This window comes from Mytilinidion resinicola (assembly GCF_010093595.1).
Source record: "Mytilinidion resinicola strain CBS 304.34 unplaced genomic scaffold BDZ99scaffold_32, whole genome shotgun sequence".
NCBI classification, from domain to species: Eukaryota; Fungi; Ascomycota; class Dothideomycetes; order Mytilinidiales; family Mytilinidiaceae; genus Mytilinidion; species Mytilinidion resinicola.
In genome coordinates, this window is record NW_022985468.1 from 426,026 (window position 1) to 446,750 (window position 20,725).

Consider the following 20,725-nt stretch of genomic DNA (forward strand, 5'->3'; position numbering starts at 1 on the left):
AAAGTTTTGGCCAGAAATCGCTTTGGAGTTCTGCCTGTGTATTTGCTCACCGCCTGCTGTATGAGGGAAGGCGAGGCCGTCATCCGCCACTATTTGCGACTTGCAAGCTGTCCTTTCCAGGGCCGTTGAATGCTTCCCCTCAGCCTCACCACTCACGATCCTGCATGTGCTACTAATTACAACTTAATCTCAGACGCCTGGAGCCTCCGAATGGACACGTGTGAGCTCGCTCGTGCTAGAATATTCTCTGCTCCGACCACCATGCATGCACCACTTCACGTGATACGTTACCTCTCTCTTATTACTTGAGTGATCTCCAAACTAGTCCTTTACTCACTCGAGTTTCTGCGTTTGAAAAGGCCCTATTCCGTCCATGCTAGCGGATGCTTTTCCATAGAACTACTTACAAATCCTAGGCCATCTATCTCAAAATAAAACCAACATCACCCCGCCACATTCCGGATTTAGAATAGAAACTTTAAGCGCTGGTCCCTGCACCCAGCCTCCCGTCGAACCCGTGCCCCTGCCAAGCGCCTCACTCCTCCATGTGTCCTTTTCTCAGCCCTGTACACCGAGAAAGCTAGCATTCCTTTTGATTGAGACAGTTATTAAGGCCCGCAATCAACGAATGTCGGGGAAAGACCATCCTCGGCGTGAGAGGTTTTTTTCGTTCATTCACATCCAAGCACACCATTAGGATATAAGTCTGGAAACGCCTTGCATCTGCTTGGGGTATGCCCAAGTTTATGACCAATAACTCTATCTGCATCGCAGGCATGTGAGGATAGATCAGCTGGCAAGTCTCGAAAAACATGTCACGTGAAGGCAGGTGGGCAGGTGTGTCTGAGGTTGAAGGTTAAGAACTTGTAGAAGTAGCATTTCAGAAGGGAACGAGCCCAAACGAAATGAAACTAAAGTAGCACACTATCAATAAGAAGGAAAGCCCTCCAAACAATGATCGAAAACTTCGCCAAAACAAACACCACTGAGCAATCCACTTCCCGCAGGTCCAAAGAGCTGGTCCGTCTAGGCCTCTGCACTAATTCGGTGGTGTCCAAGCACCGAAAGAATGTACGTTACAAGAGGCGCGGGATAGTAAAGAAAATCGTGACGAGAAAGGCAAACAATCGTTCTCAATGAAAGGAAACGGGAACTTTGATAACAAAAAAAGAAAAGGAAGCCACGGTTTGACTTGAATGGGACTCGGAACTCGTACTCTAAACCTGACGAACCTCGAGCGCAACATCAGCGAGGGGTAAGCACAACAGTCCGAGAAGGTGTTTTGAAACATGAAAGTATGAATCCTGAGGCAACGTATCGTATTTGGACAGAACCTTTTAGTTCTTCTCGGTTGATGTGTTCTTACTCGTGAAATTTTGCTTTCGGTATCGTCCACCGTCATGTTTCGAATTTGCGTGTATGGGCGTTCTCAACTGAGAGATACCCAGCCCTTCTGGGCTGACTTCATGAGATCAGGTAGCAGGGTAGTCGGAATGTGGTAAAATATAGGTAGCTCCTAGGTTCGGGGCTTCTCGGGGAAAGGCGTGGTAATCGTCGGGCATCCTAGGGGGAGTCCGATGAAACATTGCCAGGTGAGTATGATGGGTGGTATTTTCGCATATGGCGCTTTCGATTGTCCTCTCGGTTGAAGGTTGAACCGCAATGCGGATCCCGGCATCTGAGGACTACCCGCATCGTTGGATCGGAGTGTCGACTTCTTATATGCCGTTCAAGGTCCGCCCGTAAACCAAAGGGCGGCTGTTCACACCCAAGGACTGGGCAACGGTACTGTTTTTCGTGGACGCTGTAGAGATGCTTCCTGTGACTCAGATTAGTCCCGCTCAGTTTTGGCTTTACGCTCTTTGTAACGCTTACCTCAGTTGACTGGGCGTCTTGAAAGCCATTTCGCATGAGGAACAGTGCAATAGTGAGGCGGATGTGTCCCTTTCCTGTGATGCTGAAATTGAGGGATGATTGGCGGCAATGCGGTCCTCTGGAGGGGATATTGGACGTTCAGCATCTGGGTCATGGTAGGGATCAGGTGCGGCCGAGGGCGATGACAATACTGAGCTGGATGTGGATGTAGATGCGGTGGCGGATGATACAGATATGGCGGGAGGGGTGGGTGAACTGCTACGAGAAGTACTGCATTGGACTAGAGAGTACTCTAGTCCAATTGAAGGAGAGGGTGCAAAATTCGAAATCTGGGGCAATTCGGGCCAGATAACGGGGTTTAATTTGAACTCAATGTCATAAGGGTTGACATATTCGGAAAGTGGAGTGTCAGAGTCACCGTCTAAACGATGGTCCGGATGGTCGCTCGAAATTGGTGGTGCGCGAAGACGTTATGTCTCCGCGCGACAGCGCTGTCGGAGGTGATGGGGATGGGGCTGGAGTGCAGCTTGGAAGAAACGGAAGAAGGTCCCTTCACCAGCTGCCGTGAAGGCGTGGTTCAGGGATGTGGATGCGAAGACTTCACCCCCAAAGGTATTTCGATGATGATGGTACTTTAGATGCTAAGATGGGACCTTCGGAGGCTTAAATATAACGTTGAAGCTGGAGGCATACCGTGGGGGCGAAACTCGTGCCAGCGAATCGGGCCGTCATTCTGCATGTCGGTTGGTTGGGCCGGAGAACGCCACAGCCGGGAGGCATGCCTCATCCCGAGGTCGGACGTGGCAGCTCGGCATGCCTCTCAGACATCAACATGCACACCGACGTAGCAAATGAGGGGGTTAGAGGCGGTGAACATCAATTTCAGCTATGGCATGAACGACTGACTAGACTCAGATCTATGTTGCGGTTGGTTGTCAATCGGGATTGCAGAAGCGTGAAACATCTCTCCTACGTGAAACATCTCTCCTGCCCGCCATCATCTCCGCCTGCCTCATTCTTCAGCTCACTCCTTATCTCTAGACCTTTGAAAGATGGCACTAGAGGGTAAGGGCTTAGATCGCAAGCAGGGCAAAAGAAGGCTATCGTGCTTGACATGGGCGAGGCGGGTGAGATCGATCCCCTTAGGCTCGAGGGGGCGACGCTACGACAGTTCGGGTGTCTCACATTGGGGAACAGCCGGAGTTACGAAAGTTAGGTTGGGTGCTTTCGTGAAATGCGTGTCAGCTAAAGGTAGTGATTGGTTGTTCCTGAGGCACACATGCGGAGGCATTTACGCCCGATTTGTACGGCGAATAGCTCGCTTCTGACTTGATTGGCCTTCGTGAGGGGTATGCATGTCGGACTGTCCCGAAATATGTCTTCACTGTTCTGTTACTCCCGAGGCTCTTTCATTTGCCTTGTCCTTGCTCTACTGCTCCGTACCTTCCACTCGATCGTAGCCGTTGCGTCAAATCTTGCCAAACTAGCCATGCGAATCAGCTCTACTAGCATCCAAGTTGAACAAAAACATGAAAGGGAAAGACTGTACTAGTAGATTCCTGGCAAGAAATAGAACCATGTGATGACGTTCGATAGATCCTCTTCGCGTCACCGCGACCAAGCGACGATGAGATTATCAATGTCAATCTCCCCCAACACATGCTACAGTCTCTCTGGACGCAGCTGGTCATACATCTCCCCGGCTCTCAGTCGTTTCCCTTCTAGCATCACGTGATCTAGCCGTATACGTTCGAGTCTGTTGATTGTCTGAGCCATCTCGTTTCTGATACTTACTGCCGCCGCTGTAGATCGCTAGGGCTTATTCAAGCATGGTACTGTGAATTGTGAATGTTCATTCAGTGAATCATAGTTCAGAAGGTGCGTTGCTCAACAAGATCAGGATATACGACGCCTCGCTTAGCTGCTTTACAACGGACACCCTGTAATTATATTTAGAGCTTTTGAGAATTAATAGAACGATGAAGGGTGACACTGGTCGGTGGGAAATCGCACGCGAGCTTGCGATGAGTCTGCATCATGCATTGAAGTCGGGTATTATGTGCGAGTGCTCTGTGAAGCATTTAGCGTGCTTTCGCCTTGAAAGCAGAAGTGGCCCTTGTGAGTTCGAGGCACGGTTCGGGATCCTGTTCTCTTCTCCATCGCCGCTGAAGAAATGGCGAAAGAATATTGAAATTTGCAAAAATGGCGAAGAGAGATCGTCTCGAGATCGGGTAGTTGATGAGTAGCATCCAATCGGAGACCAGCAGCAGCTTGCCTCAAGCGTAAATTGAGGGACAAGTACGAGCTAGCCGTGACGCTGGCGACATCTGTTCTGCAACTTCATGCAACTCCATGGCTTGATGAGCATTGGTCAAACAAGGACGCATGATTTGTTCGCGGGCGGTCTCGAAGTTCTCCTGCTAACCGCACCGCGCATACACCCAGCAGGCATTTAACGCTCCGAAAGTCCGCGCGACGATCGAGTCGGAGATTCTTGCTGTGTCGTTCCTAGGCCAATAGTGAAGAATGAGGCCATTTTCGCCCTAGGCGTTACTCTCATCGAGCTCTCCCTCGGTCGCAATCTCGCATCGTTCCAAACCAAGGAAGACCTCGGTCCTAATCGTGAATACAGTTACTTCACTGATTGCATGATTGTGAATCGCTTAGTGAAAGATATCGCAGCGAACGAGGGGGACCGCTATGCCAGAGCCGTCCCCCGGCGTATCAACTGTTTTTTTGATCCGTTGGAGCCAAGTCAGGGGGATATTGCCTTCAGGCAAGCGTTTTATGACAATGCTATATCTCCGTTGAAAGAGATATACTTAGACTTCGTTAAGTAGTACTTCTTTTGGTCGCACAGGAAATTTGGCATTGAGGATTAGGTGTTTTCTTCCCAGTCATACTCTCGAATTTGTTTGACTACGAGTTGGAATATAAAATCACAACGTAAGATCCGAAACCTCACTAAGAGTCTACTGTAATGACTGAAGCAAAAGCGACAACGACGAGGCTGAGATGTGGAAACGAATTTGTACACAGCCCAACTTACCCCAATGACTCACTCACGTGCATCAAACCTACTTAAAGTCGTGATCCTCTGCTCTCGCAACAAAAACCGCATCAACTCATTTCTTCGCAATCATGGAGAGATCCGCAGCGGCCTCGCAAGCCTCAGCACCAGAAACGACGCCAGTGGAGCAACCTCGTTTAAGCCTCGCAGCCCGCATGAAGACCTACGAAGCCGTCACGGACACCAGAGTACCCTCAGACTCACCAGTAATACTCCGTCTCGATGGACACAGCTTCTCAAAGTTCACTGCCCACTTTGCGCGTCCCTTTGACCCGCGCATTCACTCGGCAATGGTCGACACATGTGCCGACTTGCTCCACTTCCTGCCCTCAGCCACGATAGCATACACCCAATCCGACGAGATAACTCTAGTATGTCCACGTGGGCTGGGCTGCTTCAACGACCGAGTGCAGAAAGTAGGGAGTCTGGCCGCCGCGTATACCAGCGTGCGATTCAACGCGCATCTTTCAGCTGCTGTGGCTGCTATGCCGGAGCCGGCTGTCCGCAACGCAGAGATGGTACTCGGTAGCGCGTATTTCGATGCGAGGGTTTTTGGGATTCCGAGTGTGGAGGAGGCGCTGAATTGTCTGGTATGGCGGTGTCGCGGAGATGCGGTGAGGAATTTTGTCAACGCGTTCGCGAGAACGCTCTTCAGTACGCGAGAACTGCATGGGAAGCGGTGCGAGGAGGTGCTAGAGATGATGAAGGATAAAGGCATAGTGTATGAGGAGGCAGTGCCCAGCTGGGCGGTTGAGGGGTCTATTGTGAAGAGGGAGTTGGTTGAACATGTTGGGCTCAATGGGAAGACGGGAGAGGAAGAGACGACGATGCGGTCCAGATCAAAGGTGGTGGACCGGGGGCTAAGAACATTCTCGGACGAGAATCTGAGGCTGATGGTGGAGAAGTATTGCACGGAGGCCTAGGTACATGTACGAGTGGTGACGGCGTGGAGATTCCAGAGGTGACGAGATCTACCTACAAGGCCTGAAGGCCGTACCTCGGGATCTAAGAATAGCTTCATAAGCCTACCTCAATTCGACAACGCTGTGACGCGGCTCCTTTGCTATCTGCAACTACTGCGTAGATCGTGCCTAAAGATGCTAGCTAATCACTGTTCAGGCAGCACTACCGGTAACTCCGTGGACAACTATGCTGCGCCCAGCCTTCTGTGGGGCCCTTATTGCTGCTACATTTTCACCAGCCTTCAATTCTTACATCTCGGCCGCAAGGATTTAGCCTGCGCGCCTGTTACATACTGCACCGGTGCTAGCATAGGCTGCACAATATCTTCCACGCGATAATACTACTATAGACCCAGCCCCTCCCACAAGCCCCTCCCGTGTTTCAGTTTCAGCCCTGCTCTGATCTACAAACACTCCATGTCATCCTGAAAATCGGATTTCCACCTCTATCCTCTTCCAGCCATGGATTCCAGGGTCTCGGACGATATCAGCCTCTTGTCGTATCCCCGGCAGCCCTATCATCGTCAAACATCCACTTCTACCTTCAGCAGCAAAGGTTATGCGCCCGTATCAGAGCCGTCTATTGCAGAATCGTCGACGCCTTTCTCTCCGGGCGACACTTTCGAGGGAAGCACTGCTTACGGCGACTCTTACAAAGGCGGCGAGTTGCCACTAGAACACAAAAGGACTTTCAAATCGAAGCAGCTCAAGCAATTCAAGCCGTGGCATGTGCTCTGGATCTTTTGTGAAGCTATCTTCGCTTTTACCCCCTTGGCCTTCATTGGTACGAACCCCCCCGAGGACTGTAGGCGAAGATTAGCGTATTGACCCCGAGATCCAGTCCTTGCCCTTCTTTCTTGGAAAATAGATGGCCATGAAGTGTCGCCTTATGGCGTTCGTCTAGTCCGCGTTATCTTGTTGAGCCCTACCGTATTTCCAATCGTATTCGCTGGTTTAATGGGAAGATGCTTTAGAGCCATTGGCCTGTACCTCTCTGAGCGAGGTATTGAGATTGCTGTAAGTATGATTCCAGTGTCTAGATGCCATGTCGCTCACTCCACTAGACTCTGGAACAGCTCGTTGGATGCCAGTCCATGTTCGCCGCATTAGAGCGATTTATAGGCCTTAAAGCCTTGAGTTTCATCGGACTGCCGTTGACTCTAGTGTGGTTTCTCTCACCTCTCGGGGGCCAGGCAGCCCTTCGGCTGCTTCACACTTCAAGGGAAACCATCCAAACGAGCGGAAACGTCAGCTATGTCGAGCCGGACGCGTTCCTGGACTCATTTCTTATGGGTGCTAGCGACATGAATAGTGCTCGGTCGACATATACTTCCATCTTCCTGTCCTCTCTCCTGAGTTCCGGAAAGTACCAAGACACTCCAATGGATCTGTGGGGAAATGTTAAGGTTCCGCCATTGACATCATTGCCCGATACCGATCTTGTCGATGGCTGGCGATTAATAGACCGAAGTACCAACGCTACTACATACTCTTCACTAATCGGCGTTCCAATTGCAAACATCTCCGCCACGGGAACAACCGAATTTAATTTCCAGAGTCGGCAATTTGACATAAATTGCACAAGCAACAAGCAAGTGAACGCAAGCACGGTCAACATAACCGGAGCCGAAACCTGGGTGCTCCAAGCCAAGGACGCAAAAACGCCCTGCACGAATTGGCCATGTCCTATCATCCTTGGCAGCATGGACTCCACGAGTAGTTCCGCCGACTCTGTCGCGGATACGAAAATAACGTACGCTGAGTGCGTGGTCGGCTTCAACCTCGTCGAAACATCGATCAGTTGCAACGGAACGTCGTGCAGGGCGGACAAGATGCGGAACGTCTCGGAGCCATTTAATACCACTGTTGAAAGCCAAGCACAACATCAGCTGTTCAACAGCTTCGCCTACCTCCCCACGACCGACAATTTTGACGTCGGATCGGCAGGCGCACGCGGGAGTACGAATATGGAGAAGTGGATGGCTAATCCCAACGACTTCATCGGAGCGACATACGTATACGTTGATCTCTGGCGTCTTTCCCCGGATGTACTAGGCCAGCGGCTTGAGATCCTTGTAAATACGTTCTGGCAGTCAACTTTTGCAACGACCGCTCTGTCTGGAAAGCTCCCATCAAACCTAACATCGCTGCAATATTCTAGCCAAGGAGGCGAAGAGTCCCAGCTCTATCCCGCTCTTTTCTTCAACACTTCCGCCGCTCTTCTGACCCATGAAACACCAGAGAAGTATCAGTGCGACTGGGCATGGATGGTCAGTCTTCTGGTTTGCTCGACTATACTGCAGGTTGCCGCTTTAGCTGGCCTGGTGCTGCGGTATATGACCCTTGCGCCGGATATTCTTGGCTACGTATCTTCGCACACGTTCTTGAATCCATACTTACCGGTTCCGACTGGTGGAACAACGCTGAGTGGGCTAGAGCGGACTGCGCTGCTGAAAGGAACGCACGTGAAGATTGGAGATGTCTGTTCCAATTCTTCGGTAGGCGCGATTGCGATTGGAAGCGCAGAGAATGGTAATCTGGGGAGACTGAGTAGATCACGATGGTATATATGAGATATGATGGCATGTTTAGCTTCGACATTCGTCCTTGTAACGGTCATTTGCAGCGCTTTGATGTTGGGTATTAGAAAGTTTTAGTAACCTGTCAAATTTGATTGGCTTGACTCGACTCTAATTATGGATGAGACCTGTCTACTAAATATCTATTTGTCCACCTTCAATCGCTGTCATGAGCATTGGAAGCTCCTGTTGTGTTGAAGATCTTCCGAGGACTGTGATTGGCCTAGCAGTTTTATAGTGGGCCGGCGGACGGGCTTATCGGGAATAACACTTCTGACTTCACCTCTTCAGACGGGCATGGTTACAACCCCACGATCACTCTCCCAATACAGCGATTGCTTCTACGAATCCTCTCTCATATCAATCCTAAATCTTCCAATCCATCATCCAAGACTCCACCACCATGTCCGTCTTCAAAGCCGGCAACACAGCCCTCATAACCGGTGGCGCATCCGGCATCGGCCTCGCAGTCGCGCAACTATGTTTCAAGCACTCGATGCGTGTCGCAATTGTCGATCGCAACACCGACACCCTGTCGAGAGCGAAAAAGACGCTTTCGTCTAGTGATGTAGAGACTTATGAGGTGGACGTCTCAAAGAGCTCGGAATGGAAGACGTTGAGGGAGAGCGTGCTGAAGAAGTTTGGCCCTGTGGACTTTCTTATGCTGAACGCGGGGATTGGGGCGAAGGGCACTTGGGGGGATGAGGATTATTTCGCCAAGGTAGGTTGCGTGCAGAGGTGGTTTTAACTTGACGGAGGCTCTCTCTTTGGACTTCAGCATCCGAAGCAGCGGATACATCACGCGCAGTTGCTAATACCTTCGTACAGATCATGGGGACGAACCTCTTTGGTGTTATCAATGGTCTGAATGCCTTCGTACCGGAGTTTCAGAAGAGATCAGGTGACAAGCCTTCCTCCATTGTCATCACCGGAAGCAAACAAGGCATCACGAATCCGCCCGGAAACGCGGCATATAACGCGTCGAAGTCAGCGGTGAAGACTCTAGCAGAGCACCTCAGCTTTGACCTCAAGGACACGAAGACCTCCGTACATCTGCTCGTGCCCGGCTGGACGTTCACCGGTTTGGTAAGGCCTACGACCTGGGACTAATAACACCATAATACTGAGCTGACTACGTGAGCAGAGCGGAAATGTCCCTGGATCCACCACTACTAAGCCAGTAGGTGCCTGGGAACCGTCTCAAGTTGCGGACTACATGTACAAGAAGATTTTCGATGGCAAGTTCTACATCATCTGCCCCGACAACGATGTCACGGAGGAAACGGACAAGAAGCGCATGCTCTGGACAGCCGGTGATCTCGTTCAAGGTAGACCTCCGCTCACGAGATGGCGGCCGGAGTTCAAGGAGGAGGCGGAAGAGTGGATGAAGAAGCAGAGTGTGTAGAATAATTCCAGCTCCGAAAGCTTGACGCGGAGCCCCTGGCGCGAAGGTGAGATGCTACAGCGGTATGTAGAATCTTAGGTCCAGTTCAGCGCATGCGGAAATGACATTGTTCGTTCCAAAATTCCCTATGCTATAGGAGATCTCCTACAGGATATCAAGGTTGTCAAAGCGAATGAAAGAGAACATTGGATCTTTGGTACCTCGTAAGTTATCATGTTCATGTGCGTACGAATCAAATACTGCAATTCTCTATCGCAATTCGGTGTGGGAAATAGGGGTCAATAGCGATGTGGTTGAAATCGGCTCTACTCACCGTCAATCGTGCCCAACGGCACGTGACCTCAACCGACGTCGAAAAGATTTCACCACTTCACGTTTTCACCACTGACGCTAACCAATTTCGGTCACAATATGGCTCACAATACCGATGCTCCTATTGTTGCTACTAATACTAATGTCACTTCACCCAGCCATTCATTCTATTGTCAATTGCTCTATTGTTGGCCAGAGTATATAACATCTTCTCCTTCCTCCAGTCCTTCCAATTCCTCAGTATCATCGTCCGACCAGTTCCTCAATTCCTCGTCTCGCGACGTTCTACGTCCAAAATTTCCTTCCAACCTTGCTCGTCGTCATCATGCTGGACATGACCCTCGCAATCAACTTCGCCCTCGAGAAGCTCTGCGAGCACGCAGACTTCCTCGGAGGCATCTTCGGCCTCGTGCCACCCGTGCCAGCACCTCGCTCTCCAACACTCGTTTGCTACGGTCCGGGTGCCTGCTAGTTCGATTCAGCGGGCCGAGAGTGCATTCACCCCAAGCACTGGCAGAATCAGCCTGTCGCCATGCTCGTCCTACCGCCCGCCTGCCACCACCTGGAACCCGTCGACCAATCCATCGCCACCCCGCAACCCATGTCAATTCTAGCACCCTCCGAATCAGCACCAGCCTCTCCACCTACTTTCGGAAGTGCCCCAACGTTGCCCAGAGCCCGTCAAGCAAGCCCGCGTCGCCGCTCCAATTCAAAGGGAGTGGATCTGAGGAGAGTTTTCGGCGCTCGAATCGAGAAATGCCCGGTCGCCGCCTTCGGATCAGCGCCAGTTCGTGTGTCGTCTGCCGAGGAGGAGGATGACGATGACGCGTAGGAAACGTCGTCGGTTGAGATCCTGGGGACGGACTCGTAGAGCCCACGGGGGCTAGTCGCCAGGATTTGACCTGGTGGCGAGGGCTGCGGCCCGGGATTGACCATCCTCATTGATATACTCACCTTGTGTGGGGTATTGAAGAGGGTTTCTGTGCGATTTGGAGGTTATGTGCCGCTGTCAGAGGTACTCTGCTATGGTCTCAAGTTTCTGAAGACGATGTCATAGCTATGAGGTCGCATATTAGATTGCCGCTATTTGCACCTGTTTGACACGTACTTACCGCTGTTAGAGGTTCCTCCGCCGTGCTCTCAAGATTCGAGGTACGATGTCAAATACGTGGGCCCGTAGATGGGATCACTACTTTCCACACCTGTTTGACAGCTGCTTACCACTGCCAGGAGCCCGATGCTACGCTGATAGTATCCTAGATATGGAGTCAACATTCCAGGCTCGTAAATTGGATCATACCCTTATTCAAGCTTTCAGCACCTACGTTCCACCATATTCCCAAGTCCATAGATCGCACCGCCCTTCACACCTCCTTAACACCTGCTTACCACGGCTAGACATCCTCCATCGCCGTCTTGAAATTACGGTTACGGTGTCAAAAGCTCAAGCGCGTGTATCTCATCGCAGCTTCCGCCACCTTTTTGACGCCTCCTTACCGCCGCTAGAGGTACTCCAACGCAGCCTTCGCCTTTCGAGTAGTATGTTTAATCCTCAAGCCTGCAGACGAGATCGCCGCTTTCCGCTTATATGACGCCTAGTCCCCACCGTCTGAGGTCCTCCAGCTCCCCGAAAAAGTTCAGGGACCATGTAAAGGTTGGCAGGGCCTAAACCTCGCTGTGGGAATTTGAAAAACTTTAGTAATACAATGACGTCGTTGGGCGTGGCTCGGGGCAGGATATAATATGAGGAGAAGATAGAAAGGCCTCCAGGGCCTAGATCGTGCGTTAAGAGAAGGCGTGATCGATGACGCCGTCAGAGGTGCCTTGGAATAGCGTGAGAAATCTGGACGCTATGTGACGATTTACAAGGCCTATACCGCAGTGCAGAGTCTAGCAGTGTTTAGCAGGCTAATGATACTGTTTGACGTGCCCTATAGTTGCAAGAGAATTGTAAAAAGGATGTAGATGCATAGGGCCTAAGTCGGATGCGGAGAATTGGGGGGGATTTGAGAGGTTGATAGCGTCGCCTGACGTGCCTTAAGGTAGCGTGAGAATTGAAGACGAAGTAAAGATGCACACGCCGTGGATCGGGTCGTCGAGCATTGATAGTGAGTGGGAAGTTGATAATAACGTCGGCCGTACTCTGATACATTATGAAATATTGAAAGCAATGTTAAGATATTGAGTCCGTGTATCCAAAGATAGCTTTCTAGATCTTATTTCTACCTACTCGATACACTCAAAAAGCCTTCGGTATGCTCTCAAATATCTAGCACATCTTCAAAGTCACGAGCAAAGTCACGAGCAACTACATCGAGATTGCACTTTTTATCAAAATCGATACCATTAGGAGTCCTATAACACACTCAAAAATATACTTCACGATGCTAAAATCAGCAGTACCTATATTAAAGTGTGACATCCTACTTATATCTCAAAATTGTTCACTGTTGTGAGAAGTTCTCTGGCATACTCTGAGAGATTTAGTGCAAAGTGAATTGCGCAAGCTTACACATCGCATCGGAGTTTAAGAGATATTTCCTTGCCACTGTAAGAGGTCCTTTAGCTTACTTGGAAGCTTCCAGTACTATGTGAAAATCTCAAGCTCGGATATCGGACTAGGTCTATTTATAAGGTAGTGGCATATAATCAAGCATAGTCTTTTAATGGTATCCGGGCAGTGCTAGAGGTTCACTAGTATTTAGATAAGCAGAAAAGCTAGTCTGCCACGAACTATACTCTGCCTTCGATCATCCAAAAACGGTGAGGTTCTAGCAAAACCGAAGTTTTCAATTGCTTCTTCTGTCAATTTGCGGTTGCCTGACTGAAGCATGCGAATGATGTTTATCCGTTTCACCGTTGATAATGTTAGAATCAATTCAACTTACGAACAGTATCATAATAAAAGGACGTAGAGCTTTACTAATAGGAGTAAGAATATATGAGATGACCCAAGCGGAGAGACGAGAAAAGGTACTTGGTGATGTTCTGCCAATCCTAAACCAATGATGGTTCAAATAGGATCTAATTAAAAGAGCAGACAATGTCATGAGCCCGAGGGTATCTAAAAAAAAAAAGTCTTCCAAGACACCAACATCGACGCTAAACTTTGCCCTCAATGACGGAACCCTCTCGTAGCTAAAGAACGGTACTTGCAAATGCCTTGAAACAGCCTGTAGCTATGGCCGGAAGGAAAACACATCTAATCACCAAACAATCTAATCTTGATACCAAACATGTCTCAAACGACACATAAAGCGTACAAGCTGGCTAATATCATCATCACGCTAGAAACGTTGCCTATAAGCCCTCTTTAGCCTCCGGGAGAACTACACAGCTTATAATCAGTTTGACAAAGTCTATAGTTGTCGAAAGCTGGTATTCTACTTACCACTTCTTCACACCCGCAACGGCGCTTCAACTCAGCAAAAGGCTCCTCAGTGAGGCGGCCCATCACTTCTTCTTTGCCATTGAGCGGAGTCTTCCTACCGAAGTCAATCTTATACTTTTCCGAAACTCTGGCATAAGAGTTCTTCTTCAAATCGAAGGACAAGTGTCCATCTAGGATCAAGCGGGGTCCCGGGGCGTAGCGGTCGTAGTCGGAACTTGTAGTCTTTCCCTCCATACCTAGACATGCGTACTTGATCCATGTCGATGGAGCCAGATGGCCAATCCCCTGGGCCCTATGGGTGTACAATGGAATGATGTCCATGATATTCCCCAACTTCTGGAGTATCAGGCCGAAACGCTGCTTGAAAAGCATCAGACTTTCATCTGTCCAGATGACACCTGGGTCCCCGGCCTTGAGGCTTGGGTCTGTGCATACTCTAATTATGATGAAATTTATGACCATTCCCTCGTCAAAATCTTCAATTTTGGACCCATGGGCGTGCATCTCGGTCAGGTCCCATGCGCTTGGGTCCATTGATAGTAACGTTCCAAAGACCGCAGCCTCTGTAGCTGCATCCTCGATGCGCAGAATGCCCTTGGAGGTCGCCTGGCCATACGGCGACGGAGGGACGGCGGTCTGCTGTTGAGACGACGCGTCGGGCATCCACGTGGAGAGCTTCTTGAGCTCTTTGGTTCGTTGTACTGTCCGAGTTGCTCTTGCAGGCTGTGATCGCGTGATCAAGGATTGGTTGAAAATATTCTGGACTGTTGCAGGCATCGCTTCAGGTGTCGGTTTGAGGGACGGCAGATTTTCAGAAAGGCCATGGCCTCCATGGTTCGCCTTTGTCAAACTCCACAGGCCTCACCAAGCATGGGGAAGCTCTCATTTTCTTCTTGAGGGCGTTGGAGCTCTGGAAAACTCTTCAGGTAGGCTAGGTTCGTTGTCGACCCAGTCACAACTGCGGAGTAGCTCAAAGAAGATAAAGTCTGACTACTAGGAATAGGCTTCGTGGTCTCTGCGTTTACAAGACGCAGGCGCGACGCTGGTGGGTTCATAACTTATGACTGGCAGGAAAGGTCAGCTGGCAGGATATTCCGCCTCATTATGGATCTACTCACACTCAGGGGGTCAATATTGGGAACATTCTTCTCGTCCTAAACATTAAGACCCGAGGAAGAACGTGTCGTACGAGCTGACCCTACTGCCCTATATTGGTTGGCAAACTGTATCGTGTTCAAGACTCTTAGGAGGGTGGTGTTGGGTAAATCGCTGTTGTACGGGACTTGGTGGTTGTTGGTATTGAGAACTGGTTGAAGATCCAGATTTCGAGGTGGATAGTGTTGGAAAATAAGAAGAGCAAGGAGTTTTCGAGTGGACGAAGGGGATGAGTGGTGTTGAGAAATCGTTGAAGGATGAGACCTCGAGGTGGTTGTTATTGGAAGAAGTAGTGAGCGTAAGGGACTTTCTGGTTAGTGGAGAGGGTGTGTGATATAGTTGGTGGTAGATCGTTAATAATGGCACAGGTGGAGGGGACGCTAGGTGTGCTTACAATGCTTTATCAGGAGTGTGGAGCTGCATAGCAGTGAATTGAGTACCGTGCATCCGGAGACCTGGTGCGCGCCTTGTGAATTCAGTGACCGCTACCCTAACTAGACAGGAACAGCCCCTCTCGCAAATCGTAGACGGCGTCTACCTTGCGAATTCACTCTCTGGGTTCCCCAAATGGCTATTTAAGCCAGCCGTGACCACGTGAGCAAGTTGCTTCCACCGCCCACCGTTTACTAACCCACACCCCCCCTCCAACTTCAACATATCACCACCTCTTCCTACTTTATAGCCATACATTTCACAATAGCGCCAAGCACTGCTGCGTAAAGTGTGTTTAGTAATCCGTATTTTAGCTGCGTAACTGTCTTCTTTATGTAAGTAGTCTGAGTCTTATCATTGTTGCAGTTTGACTAACGAAAAAAAGTACGCTATTGCTAGACAGCACTAGAAGATACCGTACACGAGCGCGGTTACCTTTAGTATAACCTTCTCTAGGGCCCAACCTTCGCGACGGCCCAAAACATGTCATCTGGCGGTTGAAGACTCTGTGCAACCCATCGAAGTGAGCAAGCACGGCGTTATGAGCCAAGCTAAAGCAATTTCAACAAGTCAGAAATTCGTAGCTTTGAATCTGCCCGCAGATCTGTACTCGACAGTTCGGAGCGCCCTGCAGTTATGGCGGAATTTCGAGACGACAGAGGCGCGTCTGGAACCCAAGCGACAGAAGGCTTTCTGGGAAGAGCAAAAGCTATACGTCGTTATCCTGCGGAGCGAACGAAGACTGGATGATTTTGAAGAAAGAATCGGCGGTAGAGAAGCTGAAGTCTCCGCAGAGGACAGTCGCGAGAGGGAAAACCTCGAAGCTGTCGCCATCCAAAACAGGAAAGACCGGGCTGCTCTCAAAACAGAGATCGCGCGCCTGGAGCATCTCATTCAACAAGCCCGCATTGCGTGGGAGAAAGCCCAGGTTGATGTCAACGCAGCTCTTGAAGACTTCTTCCTCAGCCCTGAGTTCTTAGCGGCACGATCTCCTGAAGAAATAGCGATAGCAGACACTCATGAAGGTTACCAGCCCGTTCGCCGCCAAACATCAGAGGGGGTGTCCAGAGAATCTCAGACTGCCAAAATTCCCTTGGGGCAAGCGACTGAGAACCTGAGTGAGAAGCGGCGGAAACTTTGGCTTGCCGAGAAACGACTTCAAGACCATAAGGAGATTTACGAGCGGGACCTCAGGGACTGCGTCAAAGCTCCCGACGATCGCCCAGTCGACGATCTGAAGACGGGGTTTGATCTCTCCTATCTCGCCAGAGGGGGGAAACTGGCCAGGGAGCTCCAAGAAGCAGAAGCCGAGTTGCAAAGTGCTAAGAAAGACGCCAAGGCTGTTGGAGTCTGGGTTCCCGCCGACCAAGATTCACAGTTTGGTGATCATCCTGAGGATGGCTATTCAGAGAATGACGAGAGAACATGGGTCATGGACGTCGATCGTTCCAAGATTGAGAGTTGGATGGATGTGGACGAGGCTCTACTTTCGCCGGAATGCCCTGGTACTCCTCCGGAAATTGATGATATCCTTTTTGACCCGCACAAGCCAGTTGACAGCGTGAGCGCAGCAGCAAAAGGCTCAGATCGAAGGAGGATCGACAAGTATAATCAGATCCTTGGGCGGTATGGGGCACGGTTTTCAGATTCATCGTCAACTTCTTCGATGGGATCTGGTTCTCGAGGCTAGCAAACCGATCTTGTAGACGGCCGACCACGGGCCCGAGTGTGTCAGCTCAATCTGTCACGAAACCGTGTGGACGCCAACCTCAACGACGGCTTACGCATGCACGCTGTCCAGGATGTGTCTTCTCAGGGAGCAGAAGGCGCAGCGCGCCAGCACTCTGCCTTAGCTGGTGAGATCCAAACACCAGACATGCTTGCTTAGGGATCTTATATATCAGGCAATGGCAAAAATGAAGCAGACAAAGCCTTCCTTATTTGCTTGTCTGCTTGGTTTTGACCCTTGTGCTTGTTTATCTAGCAAGCCAATAAGCTTGTTAGGGACGAGCGGTGCGGTCCACGGCAGGGACGTGTACCTTGCCTCACCTTCCTCCAGAGCGATCTCTCTTCATCATCATCATTCTCATCCAATACATCACGTACACGGTATACAGCTCCTTGTTCCGTGACACTTACCTATTTGCTTCTCGGCTTAAGTTGAGCCCTCCTCCTTGTTCATTCAAGAATCCAACAAGCAATTACTCAGTTCTTGCTTGCTTATTAGCAAACTTGGCCGCAGTCCTATTCCTTACGGATTACGCCTTTAGTCGCCAAACAACCTGATCCTAATACACGTCGGAAGAGACACTAAAGCTATACAAATCACAAAGCACCGATGACTTCTTCAAAAGACACCAACAGCCAGTAGTCCATTAGCATTTCATTATATTTATTAAGGGTTAGCGTTCGATTTGCCCCTACTTCGAACGGCACAACGCCGCTTCAACTCCTCCAAGGCGGCCAGATCACAAGTACTCTCCATGGTTGACAGCAGTGTCCTCGAGCATATGGCCTCCCTAGTAACTTCCTGAATGTCGTGGTTGATCTCGGGAATCGGCGGCGCGTTCGCCAATGGGGACAGATTCTATGCTGAGTTGGGAGAAGAGCTCATCACCGCAATGAAAATTGCAAGATACAAAGATGCACCACAGCCTAGGAAGAGTGGAGTTGCAGGTTTCGTACAATTAGATATATAAATCGACCACGAACTATACCGATGAATATATTATACCGATCTTGCTATTGCCGTAGCATAAATTCCGAGCCAGTCTGACAATATGTGAATAGCCATGCAGTGCGAGCAAAGTTGAATTCAGCTCACCCGGCGTGGGCACTGTATTGAGAAACTTCAAGCAATCGCACCTTTGTAAACTAGTGTACATATATCCATGGCAAGGGAGCGTCACGAAGCCTTCGGAACCTTAAATGTTTATTTCGGACTAAAAAATTTAAAGTTGAGAAATCAGTCTTCAGTCTTTGCCACCAAACACATTCACAGCCTTGATGTGTTTCTTCGAACCGCGCCTAGGTATTTTGACATCGCGCCTAGGTTTTTGAAACCTCATGGGGGTACCCCAAGTGGTGGTTAACGCGTGTGCACAGACTTATGACCTGTCACTGTAGGTACCTGGCAAGCCATTCTTTGATAAAATAAAGTCTTACTCCGCTCGACAATCTGCCTTCAGGTCAACCATGGCTTGATTGAATATCAATTCATGCTGTTCCTTGAACCAATCGCCATCGATGGGATCGTCGTTTAAATTTTGCTCCCATCTCATCCAGTACAGATGACGGCGCCCAGGGTACTGATTCAACCCTATCCATTCAGAAGACACCGTGCCTATCCATTCTTCCTCTATTGGTGTTGAGCGTTTCCACCTTTTGCTTGCGTGAAGCACAATCCACTCCCAGCCCTCATTTATCAGCGGGCGATACTTGTATATGTAGACCCAGCAATGACAGTTGATCGTCTTGCAAAGCAATTTTCTGTGGTTCACTGTCCTATTAATGACGTAAAAGAGAAGGTCACGGGAACCCGCTCGGCTGTCTGTCCCACTCCAATCCGTACGGTGCGTCTCCTGCACAATAGCCTTCTTGACAGCTTCTAGGACCGAGTCATCATTAGGACGTATATGCGGGCATATTTCCACGCCAGCTTTTCCCAATTCGCCCAGCGCAATCTGCACTTTTGCCATGGATTCCGAAGTTGCAGTGCCGACAGGAATGCGCGTTATTGGAAGCCAGGAATCGGAACGGTAATCTTCCGGGATCATGGTAACACCATCGCTAGAAAGTTGAGTTAAGGGTAGGGAAATAGACGGGTAGTATCGACCTCGTACTATGTCGCTTTCCACAAGATGGTCTTCGTGCTTGCAGGTGTATTCTCCTCCAGGTGTGATCAAGAGCTCTAGCTCTTTGTGCGTAAAGCTCTTGTGCCCGCAGAGGCGGAATTTGTTTTCCGTTCCCAGGCAGAGGCGTTCAAGGGGAGGGCATGATCGTTGCTTGACAGAGAAGAGATAGGCAGGGTGACGGCTCGTGCATGCGCTGCACCAGATGCGGAAGATGGGAGGTTGATTTCTGTAAGTTAGAGGTATTGGTTCAATTGGTAATATGTTGCCGCTCGATTCTGGAGCGGGTGGAGGTGCTCTTTCCAAGGAGGAGATCTCCCAATCCATTTCGCTGAGCGGATAAAGCCCCAGATCCGGCGGAAAGATATATCGCAGTTTCCTGCATGTTTGGCGGATCCTTAGGGTAGAAAGAGGCGAAAGCTCATCGCCGATCAAGACGAGGACCTCGACCGGGAGCCGATAAAATTGGCTTTCGACTTCGTTGTGTTGAGTCGCAGCCTTTCGCTTTGGGTAAGATTTCCACGCCGCATAGCTGAAGTACATATTCAAGAGGAGTTTCATGCCAAATTTCGGATCCTTGGCCATGATAATAGTGCGTGGAGGCTTATCGCGGCGAGGTGTGAATTTGTCGTTGACTTCTGTAGCCGCGATTCGATGACATGTGCTGCTAGTCAGCAGAGGACACGTACTTGGGTTTGATCGGAGTCTAGATAGAAAGGGTGCTGCAAGTCGTAAGACAATAGTCCCCTAAAAATCGTCACCGGAGATAGATTTGGAGATAGATTGGGGGATGGGCTTGGAGATGCAATAACGGGATGAATGAATTTTTTGCTGTGGTGGTATATGCTAGAATAGAAGAAGCCGAGGCGAAGCCGAAAACGTGGAACCCAAGAGCTTCCAGCCTTCCATGGATTCTCAGTATGAACCATGGCTCCACTCTCAGGTTGCTGTCACATGGCCTGAGGATAGATGTTGGGCTGACGAAAGAGTACCTCCACTTTATGCTGTTTAGGTATAGCAGCGATACGGCGCCCAAGTCGCTACATCCTCCTCATGCGAGTAAAATTTGGTCTCAGGACGCAATTTGGGGGTGTGGTTTCTTAACCGCCGGTTAATCCACGCCGTCCTAATACAATCCAATCAATCTAGCGCTTGAGCAATCTTTACTCAGATTGAAAAGGCGTTATTTCGCGTTATTTTTAGTCCGTGCAATCCAGATTTCTACTCCAATTGCCCCTTACTATGCCTTTCTTATGCGGTCTTAGTGATATCTCTTGCTGAATCAGAGCAGATCAGTAGAATTGGGTTATTGCTCCTTATTTTAGACCAGGTCAATCAATCAGACCTATGCCCTTAAAATCCGGCCGCGGATTACTGCCCACGCTAAGCTCCTCATTAATATGCCTGATGGAGTTCGTTGCGGATCTTCAAAATGAGTTACTAGGGTTGAAATTGAAACCATGGATAGTGAGGATGGAGGTGAAACAATGCATTGAACGAGGTAAGTTATGTATTGGATGAGCATCTATCTAGGCTACGTACGCCGTATATATACTCCTGTGTGTGGAGGCTTACGTAGCCGTACCGTAGAACTGTGAGGGCTAAATATAGGAACCGTGTTCTATATTAAGGTAGCCGACGCTAGCCGTACCACACTCCGTAGGCTAGCTGGCTAGGAATACGTACTCCGTCA

The 20,725-nt window shown here is 49.8% G+C and overlaps 8 protein-coding genes across 8 annotated transcripts; 6 read left to right on the forward strand and 2 right to left on the reverse strand.

The window, feature by feature from the left end:
- The first annotated feature begins 2,785 nt into the window (after positions 1-2,785).
- BDZ99DRAFT_468981 (uncharacterized protein) lies at positions 2,786-3,662 on the forward strand. Its single transcript, XM_033721393.1, has one exon. It carries the CDS (start codon positions 3,251-3,253, stop codon positions 3,425-3,427), a length of 177 nt encoding a protein of 58 aa, XP_033569504.1. The 5' UTR covers positions 2,786-3,250; the 3' UTR covers positions 3,428-3,662.
- Positions 3,663-4,741: 1,079 nt separating this feature from the next.
- BDZ99DRAFT_468982 (uncharacterized protein) lies at positions 4,742-5,891 on the forward strand. Its single transcript, XM_033721394.1, has one exon. The coding sequence runs from the start codon at positions 5,017-5,019 to the stop codon at positions 5,866-5,868; it is 852 nt and encodes a 283-aa protein (XP_033569505.1). The 5' UTR covers positions 4,742-5,016; the 3' UTR covers positions 5,869-5,891.
- An 880-nt stretch (positions 5,892-6,771) lies between these two features.
- On the forward strand, positions 6,772-8,480 carry BDZ99DRAFT_401589 (uncharacterized protein; the record flags this gene model as incomplete). The annotated part of the gene is made up of 2 exons (XM_033716236.1): positions 6,772-6,924; positions 6,972-8,480. Coding segments are annotated over 2 exons (1,662 nt in total), but the record flags the coding sequence as incomplete, so codon positions are not given.
- A 302-nt stretch (positions 8,481-8,782) lies between these two features.
- Positions 8,783-10,243, forward strand: BDZ99DRAFT_454931 (NAD(P)-binding protein). Its single transcript, XM_033718411.1, has 3 exons — positions 8,783-9,207; positions 9,315-9,572; positions 9,631-10,243. The coding sequence occupies exons 1-3, from the start codon at positions 8,890-8,892 to the stop codon at positions 9,889-9,891; spliced, it is 837 nt and encodes a 278-aa protein (XP_033569507.1). The 5' UTR covers positions 8,783-8,889; the 3' UTR covers positions 9,892-10,243.
- A 285-nt stretch (positions 10,244-10,528) lies between these two features.
- On the forward strand, positions 10,529-11,035 carry BDZ99DRAFT_482949 (uncharacterized protein; the record flags this gene model as incomplete). Its single annotated transcript, XM_033722537.1, has 2 exons — positions 10,529-10,648; positions 10,712-11,035. 2 exons carry the CDS (start codon positions 10,529-10,531, stop codon positions 11,033-11,035), a joined length of 444 nt encoding a protein of 147 aa, XP_033569508.1.
- Positions 11,036-13,258: 2,223 nt separating this feature from the next.
- Positions 13,259-14,649, reverse strand: BDZ99DRAFT_503969 (uncharacterized protein; the record flags this gene model as incomplete). The annotated part of the gene is made up of 3 exons (XM_033724002.1): positions 13,259-13,532; positions 13,595-14,358; positions 14,460-14,649. The coding sequence occupies 3 exons, from the start codon at positions 14,647-14,649 to the stop codon at positions 13,491-13,493; spliced, it is 996 nt and encodes a 331-aa protein (XP_033569509.1). The 3' UTR covers positions 13,259-13,490.
- Positions 14,650-15,722: 1,073 nt separating this feature from the next.
- On the forward strand, positions 15,723-16,871 carry BDZ99DRAFT_527567 (uncharacterized protein; the record flags this gene model as incomplete). The annotated part of the gene is made up of 1 exon (XM_033726274.1): positions 15,723-16,871. One exon carries the CDS (start codon positions 15,723-15,725, stop codon positions 16,869-16,871), a length of 1,149 nt encoding a protein of 382 aa, XP_033569510.1.
- Positions 16,872-17,906: 1,035 nt separating this feature from the next.
- Positions 17,907-19,789, reverse strand: BDZ99DRAFT_468985 (uncharacterized protein). The gene has a single exon (XM_033721395.1). The coding sequence runs from the start codon at positions 19,615-19,617 to the stop codon at positions 18,343-18,345; it is 1,275 nt and encodes a 424-aa protein (XP_033569511.1). The 5' UTR covers positions 19,618-19,789; the 3' UTR covers positions 17,907-18,342.
- Positions 19,790-20,725: the final 936 nt, after the last annotated feature.

Coding starts and splice junctions, on each gene's coding strand:
- BDZ99DRAFT_468981 (XM_033721393.1), top strand. CDS start 3,251: ATGTCTTCACTGTTCTGTTACTCCCGAGGCTCTTTCATTTGCCTTGTC.
- BDZ99DRAFT_468982 (XM_033721394.1), top strand. CDS start 5,017: ATGGAGAGATCCGCAGCGGCCTCGCAAGCCTCAGCACCAGAAACGACG.
- BDZ99DRAFT_454931 (XM_033718411.1), top strand. CDS start 8,890: ATGTCCGTCTTCAAAGCCGGCAACACAGCCCTCATAACCGGTGGCGCA. Junction 9,208..9,314: donor ATGAGGATTATTTCGCCAAG/GTAGGTTGCGTG, acceptor ACCTTCGTACAG/ATCATGGGGACGAACCTCTT. Junction 9,573..9,630: donor GCTGGACGTTCACCGGTTTG/GTAAGGCCTACG, acceptor CTACGTGAGCAG/AGCGGAAATGTCCCTGGATC.
- BDZ99DRAFT_468985 (XM_033721395.1), bottom strand. CDS start 19,617: ATGGCCAAGGATCCGAAATTTGGCATGAAACTCCTCTTGAATATGTAC.